The sequence below is a fragment of the Ochotona princeps genome, chromosome 24, assembly GCF_030435755.1.
Source record: "Ochotona princeps isolate mOchPri1 chromosome 24, mOchPri1.hap1, whole genome shotgun sequence".
Classification (NCBI taxonomy): Eukaryota; Metazoa; Chordata; class Mammalia; order Lagomorpha; family Ochotonidae; genus Ochotona; species Ochotona princeps.
The window spans coordinates 5,590,333-5,613,000 of NC_080855.1; the positions used below are offsets into that span (position 1 = coordinate 5,590,333).

Here is a 22,668-nt window from a genome sequence, read left to right on the forward strand (position 1 = left end):
TTTAGTTAGTTTTCCTGTTCAGTCTATTGGCCCAGAGCTTTTCCAGGTGCTTCTGCTTGGCTCCGTGAGCGTCCAGTTCCGCCACTGCACCCGCTAAGCTCCACATCACTTCTCTTCCCGCCTCCCCCTCTCTGTCCCAACATTCATTTCCAAACATACTTCTTTTTACTGTGGTAACAGGATATGGCATTCAAATATTTTTTTGTCCAAGAATTGTGTGAAAAATGTTAAAACTACATTCCCTCATATGCTTGAAGCTTACACTTACTTATTTCAATGTGATTTAAAAGTATAAGTGAAAGTCTACATCTTTTTTCATATATATCCAAGGGGCCTGAGATCATGTGATTTGATTTCTTTCCAATTTGGAAGTCTCTTTTTTAACAATTGGAAACTTTATCTTATTTTTTTCTTTAACTATATGGAGAGAATTTTATTTACTGTATCTTAAGCATGAATACTTTCTATGTATCACTGCAACACACTTCTCTACACAAAAAGGATATTTCAACAATTTATTACCACTTTCTGTGACCCTAAAACTCCAAGTGCTAAAGAGTTTGGAGATTGGTTATCTTTTCTAATTATGACTAATACTTAATCAAACCAGCATGCATCATTAGCGATTTTGACAAATAATTATAGAACATGAAAAGTAAAATCTATTGAAAAGACATCTCTTAATGAGATGAATGGGCTGTTCTTTTTTTAATTAGTTCATGTAGCCACAGACAAATGTGACTCTAGCTAAAATGAAAAAGCATTCAGCATCAATTCTATTTCCATTTTCATTTTATAAATGTATGCACTGAGAAAACTTATTTTCATAAATAAACAGATGGGATTGGAAGGACTTGTGTTAGAACAATTTCACTCAGTTCCTCGACGTCTCTCTGACTGCAGTGCCCAAAACCACACCGTAATTTAGCCTCAGACATTATTCCTAATGATCCATTTGCTGACAACTTGATTAGGTCCTCTCTCAGTTTTGTTGAAAGCTAAAACTGCAAGCCACTGGCTTGCAAGGTGATTTCTGACCTGCTTATGAAAATAATCCACTCTCAGGAATGACCTCAAATGGGAAATTAGCCTTGTCTGGTAAGCAGTGGGGTTCATCAGGAAATATTTGGGTTGCTGCAGGAAATGTTTCTCTCTGTAAGTGACAGGAAAATAAAAGAGAGACGGCGGGGGGGGGGGGAGAGTAGAGACAGAAAGAGAAAAGGGGAAGAGAGAAGAGACAGCAAGAGGAGGGAGAGAGAGAGAGAGAGAGAGAGAGAGAGAGAGAGAGAGAATCCCCTCTAGTGCAGACCACATGTCAAGTAGAGTGGTGAGTGTGGCTGGAGACCGATGAGTCTCCTGCCAAGGACAGCCATCCGCCTGCACACACTGCTCCCAGCCACAGACCCAGCATGGCTCACCCTGCCATGTTCAGCCTGCGCACACTGCTCAGGACGACCTCAGTGCTCTCTAGACGACCTGGGAGTCCAGGCCTCACAACAAAGAACCGGCTGTCACCACTGCCAGCCCACCCGGATGACCCGGCACTGCCAGCCCACCCGGGATGACCCGGCAATGCCAGCCCACCCGGGATGACCCGGCACTGTCAGCCCGCCCGGGATGACCCACCACTACCAGCCCGCCCGGGATGACCCGGCAATGTCATCAATGCCAGCCCACCGGGGATGACCCGGCACTGTCAGCCCGCCCGGGATGACCCAGCACTGTCAGCCCGCTGGCGATGACCCGGCACTGCTAGCCATCCCGGGATGACTCAGCAATGCCAGCCCACCCGGGATGACCCAGCACTGCCAGCCCTCCCGGGATGACCCAGCACTGCCAGCCCACCCAGGATGACCCACTGCAAAGGCCAATGATGGGCCTCTGGGCTGCGTCCCTGGGAGTTCTATGGTTAAATGTGAGGCACTCTTATGGGTCTGGCCTGTTCAGTATGGCAGCCTCTAGTCACAAGAGGTCACTGAAATTAAAATCAGTTGAATTTAAATAGAATTATAAAGGTATGTGATCAGTTGCAATGGCGACCTTTCACAATTCAGTCGTTAACAGCTGATCTTGACGCACAGTGCACGTACCGGATCACATCACGCACGCAGTATCCCCTCAGCACGCACAGCGTGTCCACCCATCACACATCCTCCCGCTAGGACAAATGCTCCTGGAACCAGGAGTGGAGGGACGCGCTGCGTCTGAGAGTCCAAAACATTCCCCTGCAGAGTGGACGCCGAATCAGGTCAATACAACGCCTTTCAAGAACTGGCACTGAATCAAATCTCACTGTAAAACAGCTCATCTACAAGCTAAAACTTCACAATGTCTATTTTCTCAAAAAACAGAGAACAGCGCACTACAGAGAAAACTAAAGTCCTTGCGTCAGAACAGTGTGCTCAACCGTGTGGGCTGGTGGGCCTGAGGACAGGGCTCGCCACGGGGGAAAACATTATAGGACAAGCTGGAAAAGATTCCCCCAACTTCTAAATATTAGATTTGATTAAAAAAATACTTTGAATCCGGCAGGGAGGGAGCAGGGACGGCCTGGGGCTGCACTGAGATTATCCACGCTCTAGCTTACTCCCCGACATGCCTGTGATGGCCAGTGCTGGACGGAAGCCTAGAACACAGCCAGGTCTCCTACTAGGCTGAGGGACCCAAGTTCTTGGGCCTTCGCCCACTTCCTTCCAACGTGCATATTAGCAGAAATTGGCACTGGGATGGAACCCAGGCACTGTGAGATGGGACACACACATCCCAAGTGATGTCTTAATTGCTGCACGCAGCACCAGCCTCAAGCTTGTGTGTTTTTAAGGAACTACACAAGCTAAAGAAATCACAGTAAGGGGGCTTCTTTGAACATCTGATCCACAGTAACGCTGTCCCTTAGGAAAGAAAACTACGGCAGGGATAAAGAACATCCAGTTACCGCAGACTGAACTGCGGCACCTGAGATTAGCTTGCATTGAAGCTGTGATTGCCACTGTGACTGCGTGGACATGAGGACTTTGAGGAAGTGGGTCGTAATCTGATAGGACCCACACCCTTCAAAGACATCACATATGGCATCCGCATCCCCCCAAGCGCAGAGCAAAGGCCCGTGTGGACCAGCAGAAGACAGCTCTCCGTAAGCCAGAACGACAGATCGCAGTAACAGCCAACGCTGCTGGGCCCCTGGCCCTGGACGTGCAGAGCTGCGGGAAGCAGTGTGCTGCGGCTGGCCTGGGCATCCTCCGTGGCAGCCAGGCCCCTGGCCCTGGACGTGCAGAGCTGCGGGAAGCAGTGTGCTGCGGCTGGCCTGGGCATCCTCCATGGCAGCCAGGCTGAGTCACACACGGCTTTGAATCACTCACTCATCCAAGTCATTTCTTGTGTACAAATTACTTGTGTAAGCAGTGCATCAGTCACCAGGAGCGCACCTGTTACAAATCAGACGCTGGGTGACTGAAAAATGAAGAAATAACATTAGCAGCCCCTCTGTAAAGCAACTCTGCTTTGAAGTTAGTTTGGCATGCTGGCCTACAGAGAATGGGGACAAGCATTACTGCCCACGGCACGGTCTGGCTGGCCCAGAGAGGGGCCCGCATGGAGAAGAACAGGGCCTGCAGCTCCGGGGCTAGGAGCCAGTGCCTGGTCTGTTTACAGTGGAGTCCTTCTCTTGAAATGTTTCTGTGAAACCAACAGCACCGCAGTAAGAGCTACTTCGGATGGGCTCTGCCTCAGTGCTTCAGGAAGTCTCTTCACCAGAACCCTGCAGCTCTTCCTGACCCAGTCCCTAAAAGCACACAGACGGGAAGGAGGAGGACTCACGTGGTGTGGTAGAGGGGTCAGCCGCCTGTTGAATCCCTAACAGCCTATGCTACAGCACCGGTCCAAGTCCTGGCTGCTGCGCTTCCGAGCCAGCTCCCTGCTGACACACCTGGGAAGGCAGTGGAAGATGACCCAAGTGCCTGGGCCCTTGTGACCCATGTGGGAGACCTGCGTGGAGCCTGAGGCCAAACCCCAGCTGGGTAACCATTAGGGAAGTCAGCCAGCGGGTGAAAGATCTCCCCCTCTCTCTCATAAACCTTGCCTTTAAAATAAAGAGATCTTAAGAGGCCTGGCATGGTAGCTTAGTAGCTAAAGCCCTCGCCCTGAACGCGCTGGGATCCCATATGGGCACTGGTTCTAGTCCCGGTGGCCCTGCTTCCCATCCAGCTCCATGTCTGTGGCCTGGGAAAGCAGTTGAAGACAGCCCAAAGCCTAGGGACCCTGAACCCCGTAGGAGACCTGGAGGAGGCTCCTAGTTCTTGGCTTTGGATCAGCTCAGATCCGGCTACTGCGACCATTTTGGGAGTTAACCATTGGACAGAAGATCTTCCTCTCTGTCTCTCCTCTCGGTATATCTGCCTTGCTAATAAAAAATAAAATAAATCTTTAATAAGGATTTAAGCTAAGTGTCCAGGGTTGGAACAAGCTGAAAACAGACAGGAGGTGAGGTGACCTTCCAGGGGCCTGGGCAGAGGAAGCTGTTCTGGACAGACAGTACAAGGAGGCCACTCATTCGGTTCCCAAGCGAGAGCGTGGCAGCACGGAGGGCCCCAGTGCCAGGACATGGAGTCCCAAACAAGGGGACAAATAGGGCAAGAGCCATCCATCTCATCCAGAAGGACAGAGTCCAGCAGATACAAGATCTTGCTTTCTTTCTGTCTCCTTCCTCTTCCTTCTCTCTTCGAGGTAGATAAACTTGAAAGAAACATTAGGAGCTGTGCTGGGACAGCCTTCCATCCTGGGGCATCTCACTAAAATAAGAAGCTCCGAGGTCAGAGGAGAATCAGATTTCTAGCGCAGAGTGGACATCACAGGGTTACCTCCAACTTCCCACAGACCGGATGGCCAGGCTGACATTGCGTTGGGGGATGACATCTGATCACACGCGACACTTCATGGTACAAAAACAGACGCGCTCTCCAAGGCGTGTGAGGGAAGACAGAAAGATGAAACCAAATACACACACACGACCAAACAAGGGGACTGTTTACAGCCTGGGATGAAGGGAGCCCCCAGGAGCCCCAGTCACAGGGAGAAGGCAGCCGGGGAAGACACACAGCAGAAGCCTGAGAAAGCCTGCTGGGGGCACGGCAGAAGGGCCTGCTGCCCCCTCGAAATCTCCTAGGTGATGTCATCCACACTGATCTCTGTCTGTCAGGGGAGCGAGAGGTGGAGATCAGACAGCCCACTCAGCAGGTGGGTGAGGACCTCCAGGAACGGGGCCGCAGGAAATGCAGTCTTGCTGGGGGACACTGTTGTGGGCACAGCAGTCATGTCGGCCCTGGGTCACTTCAAGCCCTGTCCTGCCCAGGTCTCCTCTTCTCAATCGGCTCGTGGGTGCTGCGTGTCTTCACACAGGAAAGGACAGATTCCTAGCGTTCGGTGACGGAGCTGCGGCGGCCTCAGATGCGGGGTCAGCATCTTGGTCTGTGCTTCCTTCACACCTGTTCCACAGCTCTGCTTCATCGGGATTCTGTCGTGGGTCCAGGAGCCTACCTCTGCCGGCAGTCGGTTCAGGAAAGGCAAGAGGCCTGTGTGCTGTTCGTTCAGTTTCCTCCGCATCGAACACAGTGCTTGGTAAACATCGGATGCTCAGATTCATTCTTTTTCTTTTTTTTTCTTCCTTTCTTGCATTCATTCATTCAATACAAGAAATGAAATCTGGATTTTCGAAAGACAGAAGGTGCGGGGGTGGAGAGTAATACACAGACTCCGAAAGCCAAGCAGGTCACAGCGCCTCCTCCACCTGCTGCTCCTGTGTGACCAGCCCAGAAGCGGCTGCAGTGCCAAGCTCTTCCCACAAACAGTCAGTTCACACCTGCATGCATCCCTGACTGTTTTTTTAGCTGGTTGGGGGAAGGGGATAGACAAAATACTTCATGGCACGCAGGGGCACTAACCAGTCGGAAAAGCAACCAACAGCAGTCCTTCAGTAGCCAAGCCAAGAGGTGGCAAAAGGGGTCAGCACAGTAGGACAGCACGTTAAGCTGAGGCTTGCAGCGACAGTAGCTCGTTTCAGAGGGACTGACTGAGTCCCACATGCTCTGTTTCTGATCTGGCTTCCTGCTAACGTGCCTAAAAAGGCAGCCAAAGCTGACCAAGTACTGGGACCTCTGCCACGCCTGTGGGAGGCCAGAATGGAGCTCCTGGCTTCTAGCGTCAGCCTGGCACTGAACAACCACCACGCCCATCCGGGGAGCCTGGCACTGACCTAACCACTATGCCCATCTGGGGAGCCTGGCACTGACCAACCACCACACCCATCCGGGGAGCCTGGCACTGACCTAACCGCCACGCCCATCCGGGGAGCCTGGCACTGACCAACCATCACACCCATCCGGGGAGCCTGGCACTGACCAACCACCATGCCCATCCGGGGAGCCTGGCACTGACCTAACTGCCATGCCCATCCGGGGAGCCTGGCACTGACCAACCACCACGCCCATCCGGGGAGCCTGGCACTGACCTAACTGCCACGCCCATCCGGGGAGCCTGGCACTGACCAACCACCACGCCCATCCGGGGAGCCTGGCACTGACCAACTGCTATGCCCATCCGGGGAGCCTGGCACTGACCTAACCGCCACGCCCATCCGGGGAGCCTGGCACTGACCTAACCGCCATGCCCATCCGGGGAGCCTGGCACTGACCTAACCGCCATGCCCATCCGGGGAGCCTGGCACTGACCTAACTGCCATGCCCATCTGCGGAGCCTGGCACTGACCTAACTGCCACGCCCATCTGGGGAGCCTGGCACTGACCAACCACCACGCCCATCCGGGGAGCCTGGCACTGACCTAACTGCCACGCCCATCCGGGGAGCCTGGCACTGACCTAACTGCCACGCCCATCCGGGGAGGCTGGCACTGACCAACCACCACGCCCATCCGGGGAGGCTGGCACTGACCTAACTGCCACGCCCGTCCGGGGACTGAGGTAAGGGGTCAAAGATCTCGCTCATTCTCCAGCACCCTCTTGCTCTCTCCCTCTCTCACTTTCTCTGTTACTTTCAAATCAATCAACTAATTGATCTTTTAAAAACCAGTGTCTATAATCCAGTCAATGTCAACGCCAGTACAGGTTCCAGCAAGCAGAACTTCAACCCAGATGGTTTTATCAAGAACATGCTTACCATCTTTCTAAAATGGACAGAGAAAGCCACGCTCCCAGGAATTGCTTCACTTCAGATTTCTTTACAATAGCACTCACTATTTTTGCATAATTTCCCCACAGCCAATCTCTCGGTTCAGATATTTCCTAGAGCAGAAACAAACAGGCAAAGGCTGACTTCTCTACCTGGTTCTGCATCTGATCAGCTGCAGATGCACAAAAAGCAGCCATCTGGACTCTAGGTCACGAGAGCTTCCCAAGCGGCAGCCAACTTTAATGAACTTCAACCTTCCCTGAGCTACCAAAACCTCCGAGGGACATCTGTGTGTGACAACCTCACAGGCAGAGGATGGCAAGCACGGAGCACTTGAGAAGGGGCAGCCCTATAAGAAGCATCATTAGGCAACAGAACAGCGGCCAACCGCAGGGCCAACCGCAGGGCCAGCCGCAGGGCCAACCGCAGGGCCAACCGCGGGGCCAGCCAAGGGGCGGCCACTCCACTCCCAGTTCCCACTGCCGGAATGCAAGTCTGAGTTGGCAACCAGATGGGAAAGCAGACAGGGCTGCAGGAGTCTCAGCACGGCTTGGCACGATCCGTCTCGGGTCTGTGTCCCACCCAGCAGGTCCATCACAAGACCGTTCCAGCCTTCAGACATCCCAAATGGTTACTGAAGATTGCAGAACTGGACAGAACCCGAAATCCCAGCTCTCCTACAACTCAGCGAAACTGTATAGTCTTAAGCAGCTATGCTTGCCCAATGGTCCTGGGGGAAAAAAGCGGCAAAGTCCTCTTGCCCCTCTAGGACCCATCCTACTAAATACGGGGTCACTGAAGACTCCGTCAGTGGGAGCTTACTGTATGCCAAGAGCCTATTCCTGAAGATCCCCAAAGGGGAGAAGGTGCAGGTACAGAAAGCGGGCAGAGGTCACTGCTAAGACCCCACTAATTAGACCTACAGACAGCGTCTGCATGGTCAGATGAACTCTGGCTCCTGCTATTTCTGATATAAAATGCACTTCTTTGGGCCCCAGTGTCATGGCCTAGCGGCTGGAATCCTCACCTTGGACATGCAGGGATCCCATATGGGTGCCAGTTCTAGTCCCGGTGGCCTGCTGCCGATCCAGCTCCCTGCTTTTGGCCTGGGAAAGCAGTCGAAGACAGCCCAAGGCCTTGGGACCCTGCACCTGTGTGGGAGACCTGGGGGAGGTTCCTGGATCCTGGCTTCAGATGGGTGCAGCACTGGCCATTGTGGTCACTTGGGGAGTGAATCATCAGACGGAAGATCTTCCTCTCTGTCTCTCCTCCTTCCTTTATATCTGACTTTGCAATAAAAACAAAATAAATATTTTTAAAAATGCATTTCTTTGCATCTCACACAACACAGAGTGTTCCTGGGGAGGGCAGCACTCGATTTGGAAATGGCTTTCAGGGTTGCAAAGTGGCCTTCACTTCACCTGAATTTCCTAGGGCTCGACTTAATATTCTCTACCACATTGTAAAGATCTACAATTTTAATTACCTTGTGTAATTGCTTTCTGTAAGAGCCAGAAGAACATCATTTACAGTGATGAGTAATAAAACATTATGACTAGGTGGTAAAGGCAGAAGTGAATCCTCGACGACCAGTTGCCTGCCTTCCTTCCTGTATCAGGAGAGCGCGGGCGGATTTTCAGAAGTAACTACCAGTTTCACAATATGAGTCAAAGTCTCCTTGGAGGAAGACAGACGTGGGTCCAGAACGAAGCCACGTAAGGAATGGCACCAAGCTGCACGAACCATTTGTTCCTTCGGCTTTGCCCAGTTTGTAAAGCAGAGATAATACTGACCTCGAGGGTTACTGATATTACTTCCTGGGGATTCATTGCTAAATGTGGCATACCACTTACACACTAGACACACAGCAGGCTAACCTAACACATGGCTATCGTAACTATTTCATCAATATGTTCTCATCCTACTTTGGACCAAATCGTATTCAAGTCCTTCAAGTGTGAAATTAAAGTGCCTGTACAGGACCTTTGCCCCACTCGCAAAGGAAACATTGTGCTAAGAGAAAAGGTAGATTCACACCGGCTCAGAGGATCATACATTCTCATTTTTCCGCAAGGTGAGATGTTAACAGCAACTTTGCCCAGCAAAGTTAGACCATCTGGGTTTCTGGAAGCCCCAGAAGTCCTCCGGGAGAGAAACCGAGCCGGCGTTTGCCCATTGGCAGCTGCTGAACGCAGTCATGCAAGCAGAGGTACTGCGGGCGACCTGAGGACTGGTTAGTGCAGACGCTGCGTGAACGCAGGGAAACGGCCAGCGTGGTCGCGTGCGTTCAGCTGCTGCGTCCACACGGAGGCTCCAGAAACTCTCCTGTAGCTACAAGCAGTTCTGCAGTCTCATCCCAGCCAGGAGCCAGGCGTAGCAGCATCCCAGACCGGAGTGCAGCGGACGCAGGTTGCCCCGTGCCTGCTAAACGCTGAGAGTGGCAGGGAGAGCAGGCGAGGCGCCTCGGGGGCCATCACACCCCAGGCGATGAGGAAGGCACGCGGGAGCCACCAGCAATGTAGCTCTGGACAACTCGCGTTTCCAGGTCGTGAGACTACTTCAAACTACCCTCAGTCCCCTGTCGGTGAAACTTAGGTAACTACCTGTTGGCAAGTTTAACGAATCAGGTCCCACGGGCAAGGGCAAAAATTATGATCATTACTTCAAGTTCCAGCCTTAAAACTGCCACAGACAAAGGACTCCAGTGCTTAAATATCTGAACGTAATAATTTAAACTGGCACACTTAATGAGGGGGGAGAGGCAGTGGGAATTTGGAGAAATTATTAAAGCTGAGTTTCACGGAGGAACCTGTGAAAAACTTGACTGGGCAAATCACTACTGAATGATAATTTGTGTCCTTAAATAATCAGACCATAATTGGAAGAAGTAAGTGAATGCTTATGGCCCATTTACTGAATCCAACTGGTCAGCTCAGCCCGCTTAATGAGCTCTCCCAGCTGCCTGCCTTCCTCCCAGGTGGCGCTGCGCACTGTGTGACGCCGGCGTGGCAGGTCCGTGTTCCTGCTCCAGCGTTGGGGAGTGCAGGCATGTCCACCCACCGGGGCCGACCACGTCTCACTTCCTATCCCGTGTGCTGCCTAATGCAATTACACACAGAAACATACTGTGGTGGTGCTCCACCCCCACCTAGGCAAGCCTGCAGGAGTGCCCGCCCCGAGGCCATGCCCACCTGCGTGGCACGTAGGTGTGGCCCAGACTGAACGCTTGCTAGGAATGCTCTGAATACCAAAACAGCAAGCCAACAGGGTAGGCATTTGTCAGTGAGGCACTTGAGACGTTCCGATGCCCTGGTGGGGTGCCTGGGTCGGAATCGCCATTCCAAATCCCAGCTTTGTGCTGATCGGCAGCCAGGGGGTCAGCAGCAGGTAGTGGCTCAGCTATCTGGGTCACCCGCCACCCACAGGGCCTACCCAGGTGGAAATCCTGGCTCAGGCGCTGCCCAGCCCCATCTGCCACGGGCATCTGACGATGACCAGTCATCTTCCTGTCTGCACACACTCTCTCTTTGCCTTCCAAATAAAGTGAATAAGTAAAACCAAGCAACCAACAGAAAGCACCCTTTTTAAAGAAAACAAAGCCACGCCTCCACGGCTGGACCAGAGCAGAGCTCCTGACAGACTCTGCGGAGGTCGGGGCGGTCGTGGTCAAGGACCCCTTTCCCTCAAGCTCCATCTGTCTGTCTCTCACACACACAGTGTGACAACTAGGGCAGTCCCCATCCCCAGAGTACACTGTTCCATTTCGACAGGAGAGAGGAAGGGTTCTGAGCAGCTCAAATAAACTCTCACTGACCGTTCTTGAGATTTGGGTGAATAACCTAAGTTCTTACAGCTTCCAGGCCCCCACTTTGCAGTGAGACTGACTGTCATTTAAAGGGCCACTGTGCAGAAGTGAGAGACCCACGGGAGGCGTCAACCTGGAGCTCCAGGCGTGGGCTGCCTCGGACACTCACCTCCCAGGACCCCAAATGGTCCCCTAGAGTCGGACTTGTACAGAGTTGGAATCATATTATTCCCAGATCACCTGATTTTGTAAATTCTGTAATCTTTCTCACATTTTAAGTTGATATTTAATTTTTTTCATTCTAAGTATAAAAGGGGTCCAGCGTGGTAGCCTAGTGGCTAAAGTCCTTGCCTTGAATGTGCCAGGATCCCATATGGGCGCCGGTTCTAATCCCAGCTGTTCTACTTCCCATCCAGCTCCCTGCCTGTGGCCTGGGAAAGCAGTCGAGGATGGCTCAACCTTCGGACCCTGCATCCGCGTGGGAGACCCGGAAGAAGCTCCTGGCTCCTGGCTTTGGATTGGCTCCTAGCTTTGGATTGCCGCCACTTGGGGAGTGAACCAGCAGACAGAAGATCTCCCTCTCTGTCTCTCCTCCTCTCTGTATATCTGACTTTCCAATAAAAACAAATAAATCTTTTAAAAAATAAGTATAAAGGACTGCAAATACAATTCTTAGCATATTTTAGGATATTTTTCTTTCTCAGGTAATTTGAATAAAACTACTACAGTTCTATCTTACATGCATTTAAGGGAATCTAAATGTTTGACAGCAAAAGCGTCAAACCATTAATCATTTAAAATATGTAAATAAGCTCTAATTTGTTAGAAATTTACATATTTTTTTAAAATTTTTGAATTTGTATTTTCCTTATATTCCTCTCACAGAATTTTAGGCTAACTTGTTACATTTATTGATTCGAAGTGTTGTACTGATCATCCTATCAGAGACTGAAAGCATGCATGTAAATTACTAGTTAGCCAGCAATCACACGGCTCTGGGGTTAAAAACAAAAATCCCGCATTGAGATGTTAACTTATTGGTGACATTCAATAAAAACCAAGTGTTGCAAATTTTGATGAATGGTTTATATTTCAAACAGATTGGAAATGCAACTCTCAATGATATACAGTGAAGTTTACCCTGCTTCGAACCCCACTTTCCTGTTTTAGAGCCGTAACTGCTGTGAGAGTCTGCTCAAGGAAACAGAGAGAGAAAGCCGTGCTGTCGGCCACCTCAGTCGTGCAGGCGCCCCTCACTCGCAGTGTCTGCACGGCCGCACGGCCACACGGCCACACGGCCACAGAGCGCGACAGCTTCTCTTGCCGTCGAAACCCTCAAACACAGAAGTTGATTTCTTCCCATATTAAGTCTGACTCTGCGGGGCAGTCCTGCAGGCCATTCTCCAGCAGCCAGTCCTGCTCCATCACGGCCTTAGTGGGAGTGCTTGGAGGGGACAGGAGACAGTGATCCCCTGGCCCCTAAACGCCCTGCCTGAGGGGGACACACTTCCTTGCACCCACGTTGCTCCGCAGACTGCAAAGGGGCTGAACTGTGCTGAGGACAAGCGAATCCTGTCCCGTTTGGGATCATCAACAGCTACTATGATGAAATGCCAGATCACGATGCGTGAAGTCTCACTCATTTAACAAACAAGGAACAGAAAGCACCTGCCAAAGAAATGGTTTCTTCTCCGGCTCTGAAACCTCTTCCCTTTCTGCTTCCACGGCTCAGCTTTAGAACTGTCCCTTTGCTGGCACACGGACAATCATAATGTCCACAGATAACGCCCAGGACACAGGCTCCGGACGACAGACAGGAACTTCCACCTCGCCCGGGAGGCGAGGGCCAGCTGTGGGGAGAGCCACTTCAAACTCAGGGATCCTCCCTCAGACAGATCTGCTCTGAGCACGTGGAAGGATCTGGAAATACCGGCAGACTCCTTGCAGACCCGATGCCTGCTTCCCTGGGCTCCCTTTGTGCGGCTGGCACCAGGCAGGCTGCTGCAAAGGCCGCGCTTGAGGCGGCTTCATTCTGATCCCTAGAACCCCCAAGTGGTGATGTGGAGAACAGAACGGGGTCCGGGTGAGAGCAGGCATGTGTGGGGCAATGCGCTGGCGGGGCTCGGCAGGGCTCAGTGGGGAGGAGGACCGTGTTGTCTCTGGTCACGTAGGGGCTTTCTGCTGCTGTCCTCAAGGCTTCCTGAGTCATCAGAGGGCCTGTTACCCCAGCCTGGTCTAGCAATCCAGAGGGACCTATATTGGGGGTTCAGGAATGAAAGCGCAGAGCCCGCAGTGTAACACTGCTGACTTACTTTTGTTCAGAGACAGTATGTGTTTCCCTCTGCTGGTTTATCCCTCAAATGTCTGCCATGGCTGGAAATCAGCCCAGCTGGAGCTGGGGGCCAGGATTCCAGCGAGGGTCTCCTGGGTGGGGAGCAGGGATTCCGTCATGGCAGCGGTGCCTGCTGTGTGTGCATGCGGCCCCTGCCCCGTTAGGTTAAAGCCATACAAAGAAACCGGAGTGGTGCTACCAGTGGGAGGGCCCTCGGCCAACTGCACACAGCATCTCAAGGCGAGGCTGCAAAGGTTCATATTCAAACAAGCGGACGGGAGGCCACATGTCTGCCTGGCTCAGAGCCTTCTGGGGACCTATGGTGACCCCTTGGTCCACGGGAGAGATGGACACACGTGTGTATTTGCTCTAACCTGTTCTAGTCTTCACAAGACCAGATGACTGGGGCTCAAAGAATTCCTGAGAAGCACCACAGACGTGAGTGGCTCACATGCCCCCGGCAGCACTGCCACTAGCGTAGTTAGTATAAGCCGCGTGAAGACGATGGTGCACGAATTTGTGCCATCCAAAGGCCTCTAAATTTTAGCAAAAAGAGTAAGTTAAATAAGGGGCTTGGCTCGTTGCGCGTGTGCACGTGTGTGTGTGACAACAGCTAGAGATAGGATGAAACTTCAATGACAAGCGAGACACTTCAATATGGGGGATCTTCAAAAGGATTACCAAAAAAAAAAACCAGGCTCAGATTTTGTCTTCTTACCTTTTAATTCCACTTTCTGATAAGTTCTTGGAATTACTATCCCACTTTCAGGTCACTGTTCTCTCCCTGGTAAGACGGTCAAAGCTTGTCACAGATAAACAACTGAATATTCTTGCATTATGGTTCATTTCTTGATGGAGTGCCTTGCAAACAGCTCCACAGACCAGCCCCTAGAACTGCTCCCCCCCACACCCCCTGACCAGGGGCCAGGGCACGCCTCTGCCTTCGCACACACCCACAGCTCACACTGGCTCTACCCCCGCACCGCCTGGGCCAGGGCACGCCTCTGTCTTCGCACACACCCACAGCTCACACTGGCTCTACCCCCGCACCGCCCGGGCCAGGGCACGCCTCTGTCTTCGCACACACCCACAGCTCACACTGGCTCTACCCCCGCACAGCTTGGGCCAGAGCACGCCTCTGTCTTCGCACACACCCACAGCTCACACTGGCTCTACCCCCGCACCGCCCGGGCCAGGGCACGCCTCTGTCTTCGCACACACCCACAGCTCACACTGGCTCTACCCCCGCACCGCCCGGGCCAGGGCACGCCTCTGTCTTCACACACACCCAGTGCTCACACTGGGACTTGGATATGTCTTTGCTGTGCCCACTGAGGGTCTGGCTCGTGTGCTGGGCAGTGGTGTGTCATCTTCAGGACATGGGGCCTGGCGGGAGGGGATTGCAAGGGAATGAAGTAGTTTCATGGGGCCCTGAGAGTGAACAGTTAGCAGAGCCAGCCGGTCCCTCCCTGGCCTCAGCGTCCATGTCTCCAAGGACATCCTCATCCGCAGTGATGCCTTGGTCACAGCCCCTCACTGGAGCCACCGCCACCTACCTCGGACTCCCAACCTCCAGATGGGTTAGCTAAGTAGATCTTTCTTTGGAAAGTTCCCAAACCTCAGATATTCCAATACAGTAACAGAAAACACATTATACCACCCTACTTAGCAGATCCCATGTGTAGCCAAGTGACTAAACTCCTGAATTCACCACGCAATAGTCCCTACTTGTGTTTCCAAACGACATGGCGCAAAGCCTCGCTCAGCCTCTGCAGCTGCGGTCTACACTGCGTGTGAGAGGCGGGCCCTTCAGCACACTCGTTTTCAGTGATGTCTGAAGCCGCTCCTATAGCTTCTGCTGCCAGTCAATGTCAAAACGCTTCCTTTCTCCCTTTAATGGATAGAGAAATCAGGAGAATCAGACAGGATTTCATCCAGGCATACGGAAGCCAAGCTCACAGGGCCATCCTCTCAGTTGAGCACTAGAAGACATTAGCTTCAGGACTCACTTCCTACCACTGAACATACATGAGATTTGCTGTTAAATTAGCATGACGAAGGACAAGGGAATGTTAAGTGCCTTCAGAATTAAAAGCAAGGGTTTGTCAGCCTGAAGGAGCACCGGCTGAAATGGTACCCTATCTGTAAATGTTGTTTGAAGAGAAGACATTAGAATGAAAGAGGTGAAAAAAAAAAAAAAACCAGCCAGGCAGGAGAGAGGCAGTCATTTCGTTTTTAATCTAAGCCTCATCCCTGGTACAGACTCTCATTACCCTGTACATCCTGAATACTGGATCAGACCCGACGCTGTCTAACACATGTACAATGGCCTTGAGACAATGATTGAGTAATCACTCCACAGAAGTCTGCTCAGCTCCTAACTCTAAGCTTGAATTTTTTTAAAAGAAATTCTTGTTCACACATTAATTCAGTTCAGAAGATCTATTCTGCAAAAGTTAACTCAATGTAGAACCTTCCACGTGAGAGGCAGAAATAGGTTGACAGGTTTATAAAGCCTGCCTGGGTGTGACCTCAGAATAGAAATGTCTGTTCCCGGGCAAATCCAGCCCATTCTCGCGCATCTGAGCTGCGGGAGCTGGCCATGAAAAATGCATGCAGGATGTGTTGACAGGCCCACCTATGTCCCAAACATCTGCTGACTTCACATCACATTAGTGCTTCCAAGAGAACCCGACGGGGCATGGAAGGCGGTTCTCTGTGGGAGCGGGAGGGCGCAGAGGTCAGAAGTGCCCTGCCTCCTGATGGGGATCTGTGTGCAACAAGCTGTAATTCATCTTCTTAACCACCCAGGAGGGGAGGGGGGACCTCACAGACAACAATGGGCATCTACAAAACACGCTCCAAACAGCAGGCCGCCATACCAGCGGGGGACTGAATCCATTCTTAACACTCACGCTTCAAAAAAAAAATCAAAAAAACCAAAAAATCTAAGCTCTTCATCTGTTGCTTCCTCTAAGCTCCAAGTACAGCCAAAATATTTAGCAAATGCAAAGACGGTAAGATTTGGGTGGACATTCCTTCGCAAGCCTCTATTTCCCCTGTTGGCTGGGGTGGGTAGCATGCCATCATTAAGAGGTTTTGACGCAGTGCTGGCCCCCACTGCTTCCCAGTGGGCAGCGGGGTCACCTCGGCTGACAGAACAGTTCATTGTTGCACCAGAAAACCAGAGTGAAGACACAGACACTCGCCAATTGTAAATTCAGTACAGAACAATCCACCCGGAATTTAATTCCCAGTACCCCACTACCAAAATCATGTTCACTACACAAAGGTCCCCTATGTTACTCTCCTGACACTAAGGAAAAATCTGTCTTCGTTAAATGATAATTGGCTGTAATATCTTTTGAGAGTCTTCAGAAATGCTGGCTGGCAAGTTTTTAAAATTTTTCATCAATCTTGTTTGGTGTTTTTACAAAAACCTCTCCTAGAAAAACAAAAATGATGCTGAAGTTTGCAGAACACACCGCCCCACTACCCGTGTGTGAGGACTTTGAGAATATCTCGTTCACAGCCAGTCTAGTGAAGTGACACGCCCCTCGGCCACTTGGTGGCCTCAGGAGATGCGGTGTGTCTGGGTCCTGGGCTTCAGCGTCCCTTCTTCGGGCCCTTGCTGCGTGTCAGCAAGGAGCGAGATTTCAACACACAATCCAGGGACTCTCAGCAGATCCATCAAGACTTTTGATCTTTAAAGGTTTTCAAAATAGAACTTCTAGTGAGAAAATGCATAATTGGGTACCATTTAACATTTAGCTAAATCCAATATGTCAACAGGAAGGTTCTTTGAAGAATTAAAATAGTTCCTCACATTTTACCTGGTGCTGATAAAAAGTGGAGAACGGAGATAGGACCAGGGCTTTCTCCTACGATCTGCAGCACCCACCTCGTACCACCTCACCTTTCACACATTTTACTTGGTGCCAATGAAAGGATAAAAATACACAAGGGAACAAAACAAAATGTAAGCCAGTTAATTATAATATTTATGAGCAGTTTCCAATGTGCTTCTGGTTGGGGTAGAAACTGAAATCATTGAAAAAATTTACATATTCCAATTATCTAATGCCACACTACTGCATTAGAATGCCATTTTGCAAATTCACTCTGTTAATTCTATTTTCTGTGTGCTGGTTGCAGAGGAGGCCTGTGGCAAACTAGGCAGTGCGGTCTATCTCTGTAACTTTGGGATGTAACCATCACGTTAGCCAGGATTTTTCTGGGATGAATTTCCCATCTTCTACAGACCAAGGCAGATGTGCTCGTCTGACCCGGAACTGCACCCTTTGGCTTATTATTGCCATGGTATTTATATCACAATTGAGTGCTGAATTAGACTCACTAAACAGAATAAATGGCTTTGGCTGTAAAACTGGGAAATCATTAAAAATAATCACAATCTACTTGATAACACCATTTCCATTTTTTATTATTACCACTGAGGAAAACCTTGACAAATCATCTTTGTTTCCGGCGATTCCTGGCGCGGATGGCCCTCTAAACCACCTAGCATCAGGCACAGGGTCTGTGAACTTCTCACCTGATCGATGGGCAAGATGCTCCCAGGCGCTCAAAACGCCCTGGCAATTCTAAGTCTGCATCTAGTCCAGCGCCCGGCGAGCAAGATTCAATTCCCTGGGACCCAGAAGCAAACGGCTGGATGACAGCAAGGCATGGCCACCCGGGACCGCTGAGCGAACGTCAAGGGCGAGTGCAGCCACCAGCTTAACGCCCCAGCTTCCTCCCAGTGTCTGCCACAAACCTCCACCCAGAAAGTGCTACTGGCCCTAAGCCTCGTGTGCCTTACGCAGCGTGTGACCGGACACTGCTGCCCTCAGCCCAGCTGCTTTTCAAAGCACCTGAAGGGGAAACCATTTCTTCAAGGCATTCGCTTGAAAAAAACAGAACTTACTACTCCAGACAAATCAATACAATTCACTCGCATATAATACGGACCTAACGGTCTGAAATGTACCATCTGCCATGACTGTCTGTCTCCCCGCATGCCTCTCGGCAGTCCAGCCCCCTCACTGAAGACCACCAAGCTTCAGGTCACAAGCTCCGAGGACCTGCCCTTGCCCTGCTCGGGACCGGCTCCCACTTCCTGCTTTGGCAATGAACTCTTGCTGGTAAAACTCCCAAAGTCAAACCTTTCCAAGGTCAAACATCACATTTCCTCAAACTAAAATGTCCTTCAACGAAGGGCAGCACATCTGAAGCAGACTTAGGTATATTCTTGTCCTGATTCAGGCTTTCAGTTGAATCAGATACTCAAAACAACCAACAGATTAGGCATAAACACTGCCAACCTTAATATAATTTTCATGTATAGGGATTCTCCCAAAGACGCTATTCTTAAAGAAACATGGTTTGTATCTCCTCTAGTCTCAGATAAGGCTCACAGACACAATTCATGTAGGTCAAAAGGCTTTTGCTATTGTTCAAAACAATATAATAGCCAATAGAAATTTTAAAAAAATTCCCCAGCCAGCAACATCCAGTATTCCCACATTTTCCGTGTCGCACGCGCTCTAGTGCAGTGGTTAGGGTTCAAGGCTGACCCCCTGAGCCAGAGCAGCTTCAGTGCAAAACCCCACGCAACAGGGCTGTGAACTAGAGACCTTGCTTCTTTCAGAATGATCATCTGGAATCTGGAACTCACTTGCCACGTCCAGGTGCACCAAGGGGCTCGTCTTGTTTTCCCCGTTGCGCTCGTTGACCGCCTGCACGTAGTAGGCTCCGGCGTCGCTGGCTGTGGTCGCAAGGATCACCAGCTGATTGTCCAGCGTGATGGCTCTGTTTCAGAAGAGGGCAGAGCAGGGTTAGAGCCACTCCCTACTGGCAGAACGAAACCCTGTATACGGGCTGGAGGCACATGGTGGCAGCCATGCCCTCGCCGCTCAGGCAACCCTCCAGCCAGCGGTGCACAGCCACACCAACCTCCCAGTGCAGGCTAACAGCTCGACGCATTTTCAGAGAGGGAGACTTTGTCGGCCCTCAGAGGCTCTTGAGAACTAACAAGAGTGGGTGCAAGCCACACCACAGGACCTACCCTTGTCTCCCATGTCTGCCTTGGCATATTCGTACACTGCTGGTAGGAGCCACTTCAGTCGTCTTCCCACACAGGTCACCTGTGCGATCCCTACCAAATGAGTGACGTCTACTTGGCCACCACCTGGCTCACCCATCCCAATCCCAGAGAGGAAGGGATCCCAGAGACACCAGTGGTCCTGTCCGCCGTCCCTGCGAGCTCCCATGGGGATAGCAGGTGTGCTGTGTGCTACAGTAGCACTCCTCCAATCCCCACACAGACTCATCTAAGACAAGGAAGAGAGACAAGCTCAACTTCCGTAAACTCACGCAGCTTGGAGTTGAAACGGGCGTCCTGAACGTCTGTTCACACTGTCATTTTGCCTTTTTTTTTTTTTTTTTTAATTTTTGGTCCCACTTAATGGAGGTTGGGAGGGATACTAGGCTGAGACGGAAAGCAAAGCTCATTGTACCGCTCTGTGACAGGTGGATAGTACATGAGGGTAGGGTGTGTTCTGAGCTCCAACGCCATCAGTCTACGCGTTCATTCCACAACACCAGCCACGTCTGAGGGTGTGTGTGAACTGACCATGACCGTGCTGCTCTGCGGGGGAGAGCTTCAGGTCTAGTTCCAGACGTTCAGAGCATGTCCACGCGGTAACCTAAGATCTCGAGCCCCGTAACGTTAAGAGCATGCAACGGGATCACCTAGGTTGTGGGAATGAATCGCACAATCTTGCTCTTCCTGCTGCCTTTTGCAGAGCTTTTTCAAAATCTCTCGGTTCTTTCACTTTATATAGAATTATCTTAAGATGTTACTGCTTACTCAGGGTTCCCAGAGGGTATATTTCAGGATGAGGTCTCTAGGAGTCACTGATTTCATACTGCATTTAAGAAAATTTCCCTATTAGGAAGTTTTCAATTTTTACTCCCATAAAATTACCTCAGGAGAGTCTTACTGTAATTATTTATGATTCTTTTATACATTCTTTAATAGAACCAAAGAAATTGTTCCACTTTATTTTACTATATATTACATTGGCACCTAAAATTATATATGAATATTTACTACACATGAAGTTATTCATTTAGTAATATAACTTCCAAAATGAATATACTATTTTTTCTTTACCACCTGGTTTTTTTACCTCAGTAATTTCAACTATGCCTATTACTTCTCACACTAATTCTTCTATAATGCCCAATAATTCTGTATGTTATTTATGACACTGTTTTAAGGCTATTTTTAAGAAAATAAAAAGTGCACAAAGAACAAAACTATGGAGATTTCCATCCTTTATGACTTTCAGATCATTTTTTTTTCTTGCAGTTTCCAACTTCCATATTGGCTAAGTTTGAAATTCACGAAGAGAAAAGCTTGTTTTGCCAAAAAAGACACCCCAAGAATGCTGAATGGCTGCAGACCCACTGTTCCAGCTGTTACAGCTGGAGAACAGCAATGCAGGAAGCTGCCTCTCCTGCTATCCAAGTGTTTTGGAACAAAAGAAACTGAGTTCTGGAATAAACCAAGTTCTGATGACTGCAGTAAGAAGCACATTTCTTCTTTTTCAAAATTTACTTATGTATTTCTGTTCGAAACTCAGATTTACTGAGAGAAAGAGAGACATAAAAAGAGATTTTCAGTCCGCTTGTTCTCTCCCCAAGCGGCTATAACAGCCAGAGCTGAGGGGTCAGCAGAGCCACCCTGCGCGTGTGTGTTCTAGAGTGTCAGCAGAGCCACCCTGTGCGTGTGTGTTCTAGAGTGTCAGCAGAGCCACCCTGCGTGTGTGTTCTAGAGTGTCAGCAGAGCCACCCCTGCACGTGTGTGTTCTAGAGTGTCAGCAGAGCCACCCTGCGTGTGTGTTCTAGAGTGTCAGCAGAGCCACCCCTGCGCGTGTGTTCTAGCATGTCAGCAGAGCCACCCCTGCGCGTGTGTGTTCTAGAGTGTCAGCAGAGCCACCCCTGCGCGTGTGTTCTAGCGTGTCAGCAGAGCCACCCCTGCGCGTGTGTTCTAGAGTGTCAGCAGAGCCACCCTGCGTGTGTGTTCTAGAGTGTCAGCAGAGCCACCCCTGCGCGTGTGTTCTAGAGTGTCAGCAGAGCCACCCCTGCGCGTGTGTTCTAGCGTGTCGGCAGAGCCACCCCTGCGCATGTGTTCTAGTGTGTCAGCAGAGCCACTCCTGCGTGGGTGTTCTAGAGTGTCAGCAGAGCCACTCCTGCGTGGGTGTTCTAGAGTGTCGGCAGTCGTGAGCCTCTAGTGTAAGGTCACACATCAGCTTGTGTATTCTCACTTTTCAAATATTTCCCAATTTCTATAATAAAGTATTTGTTAACAGAAGAACAATGCTCAAATTAGATGCAAGGAACTATTAAAGTAACTACAATAGTGACGTTTAATACTTCATAAAATGAGCTACTCAGCTCCACTGTAACACAGTACGCATTTAATATTCACATTGGCTTTACAGGGAAATTAGAATATTCATCCTGAGAGATTTTCTTTTAATTTCATTGAAATAAATGTATGATTTTACATATAAAATTATTTCCCTAGTCTTCCTCAGTTTAACTCTACATTTAAAAATGAAACCTCATAATTTTAACTTCTAATCCCATGGTGTAGCAATAAAGATGAAGGGAAAAAAATAAGTTAGTTCATTATGGATGAAAAGCAGAACATTGGCAATAACAGCGAACACAGGAAACAGAATAGAAGAGGCTGGTTACTCAGGGAGAGGTTAGGGGGTCCCGTGGCCAGCTGCAGCCAGAGCAGAGCCGGCCTGTGTCCTAAGAGGTGGGACTCACTGACAAAGGAAACGCACGCACCGTTCAGTCAGGGGCTATGAGTCCCACCTCTCATTCTCTAAATGTTTCTGGCCATTTTTTCACTTCATTCTCCAAGACTTGTATGAGGTCTTGGACAAGATAATAATTCTCTATTTCAGAAAAAAGATGGGACCTGAGGCAGAGAGGAGCTACCCGGAGTGCCTAAGCATCAGCCTTGCGCAACAGGGCCTGCGGAGGGAACTCTCCCGGAAGCGAATGCTGGATCCAGTGTGTGAGGGGAGGGCAGGACCACCAGCCGGGTATCTGTCACTGAACTAGCCACTAACATTGCCGTGGGGTGACAGACCAAACGCGGAGGAGCGTGCTCCGGGGACCGACTGTGCCACAGTCAAGGCTGCTGAAGACAGCCGGGCAGGCACTGGGGAAGACACACAAAGTCCGGCGACGATTTACACTAACTGCCCAACACGCAGACAGAGCCAGCAACCACTGGGCTCCCCGAGTCAGGCCCTGCGCAGAGTGG

The 22,668-nt window shown here is 50.4% G+C and overlaps 1 protein-coding gene across 1 annotated transcript in view; it reads right to left on the bottom strand.

Annotated features, from left to right (window-relative positions):
- The window catches only part of SDK1 (sidekick cell adhesion molecule 1), an 880,998-nt gene that overhangs the window by 310,975 nt on the left and 547,355 nt on the right, over positions 1-22,668 (bottom strand). Inside the window, exon 5 of the mRNA XM_058680763.1 lies at positions 18,994-19,127. Within this exon, the coding sequence (XP_058536746.1) occupies positions 18,994-19,127 (134 nt within the window). The remainder of the gene's footprint in view (positions 1-18,993; positions 19,128-22,668) is intronic.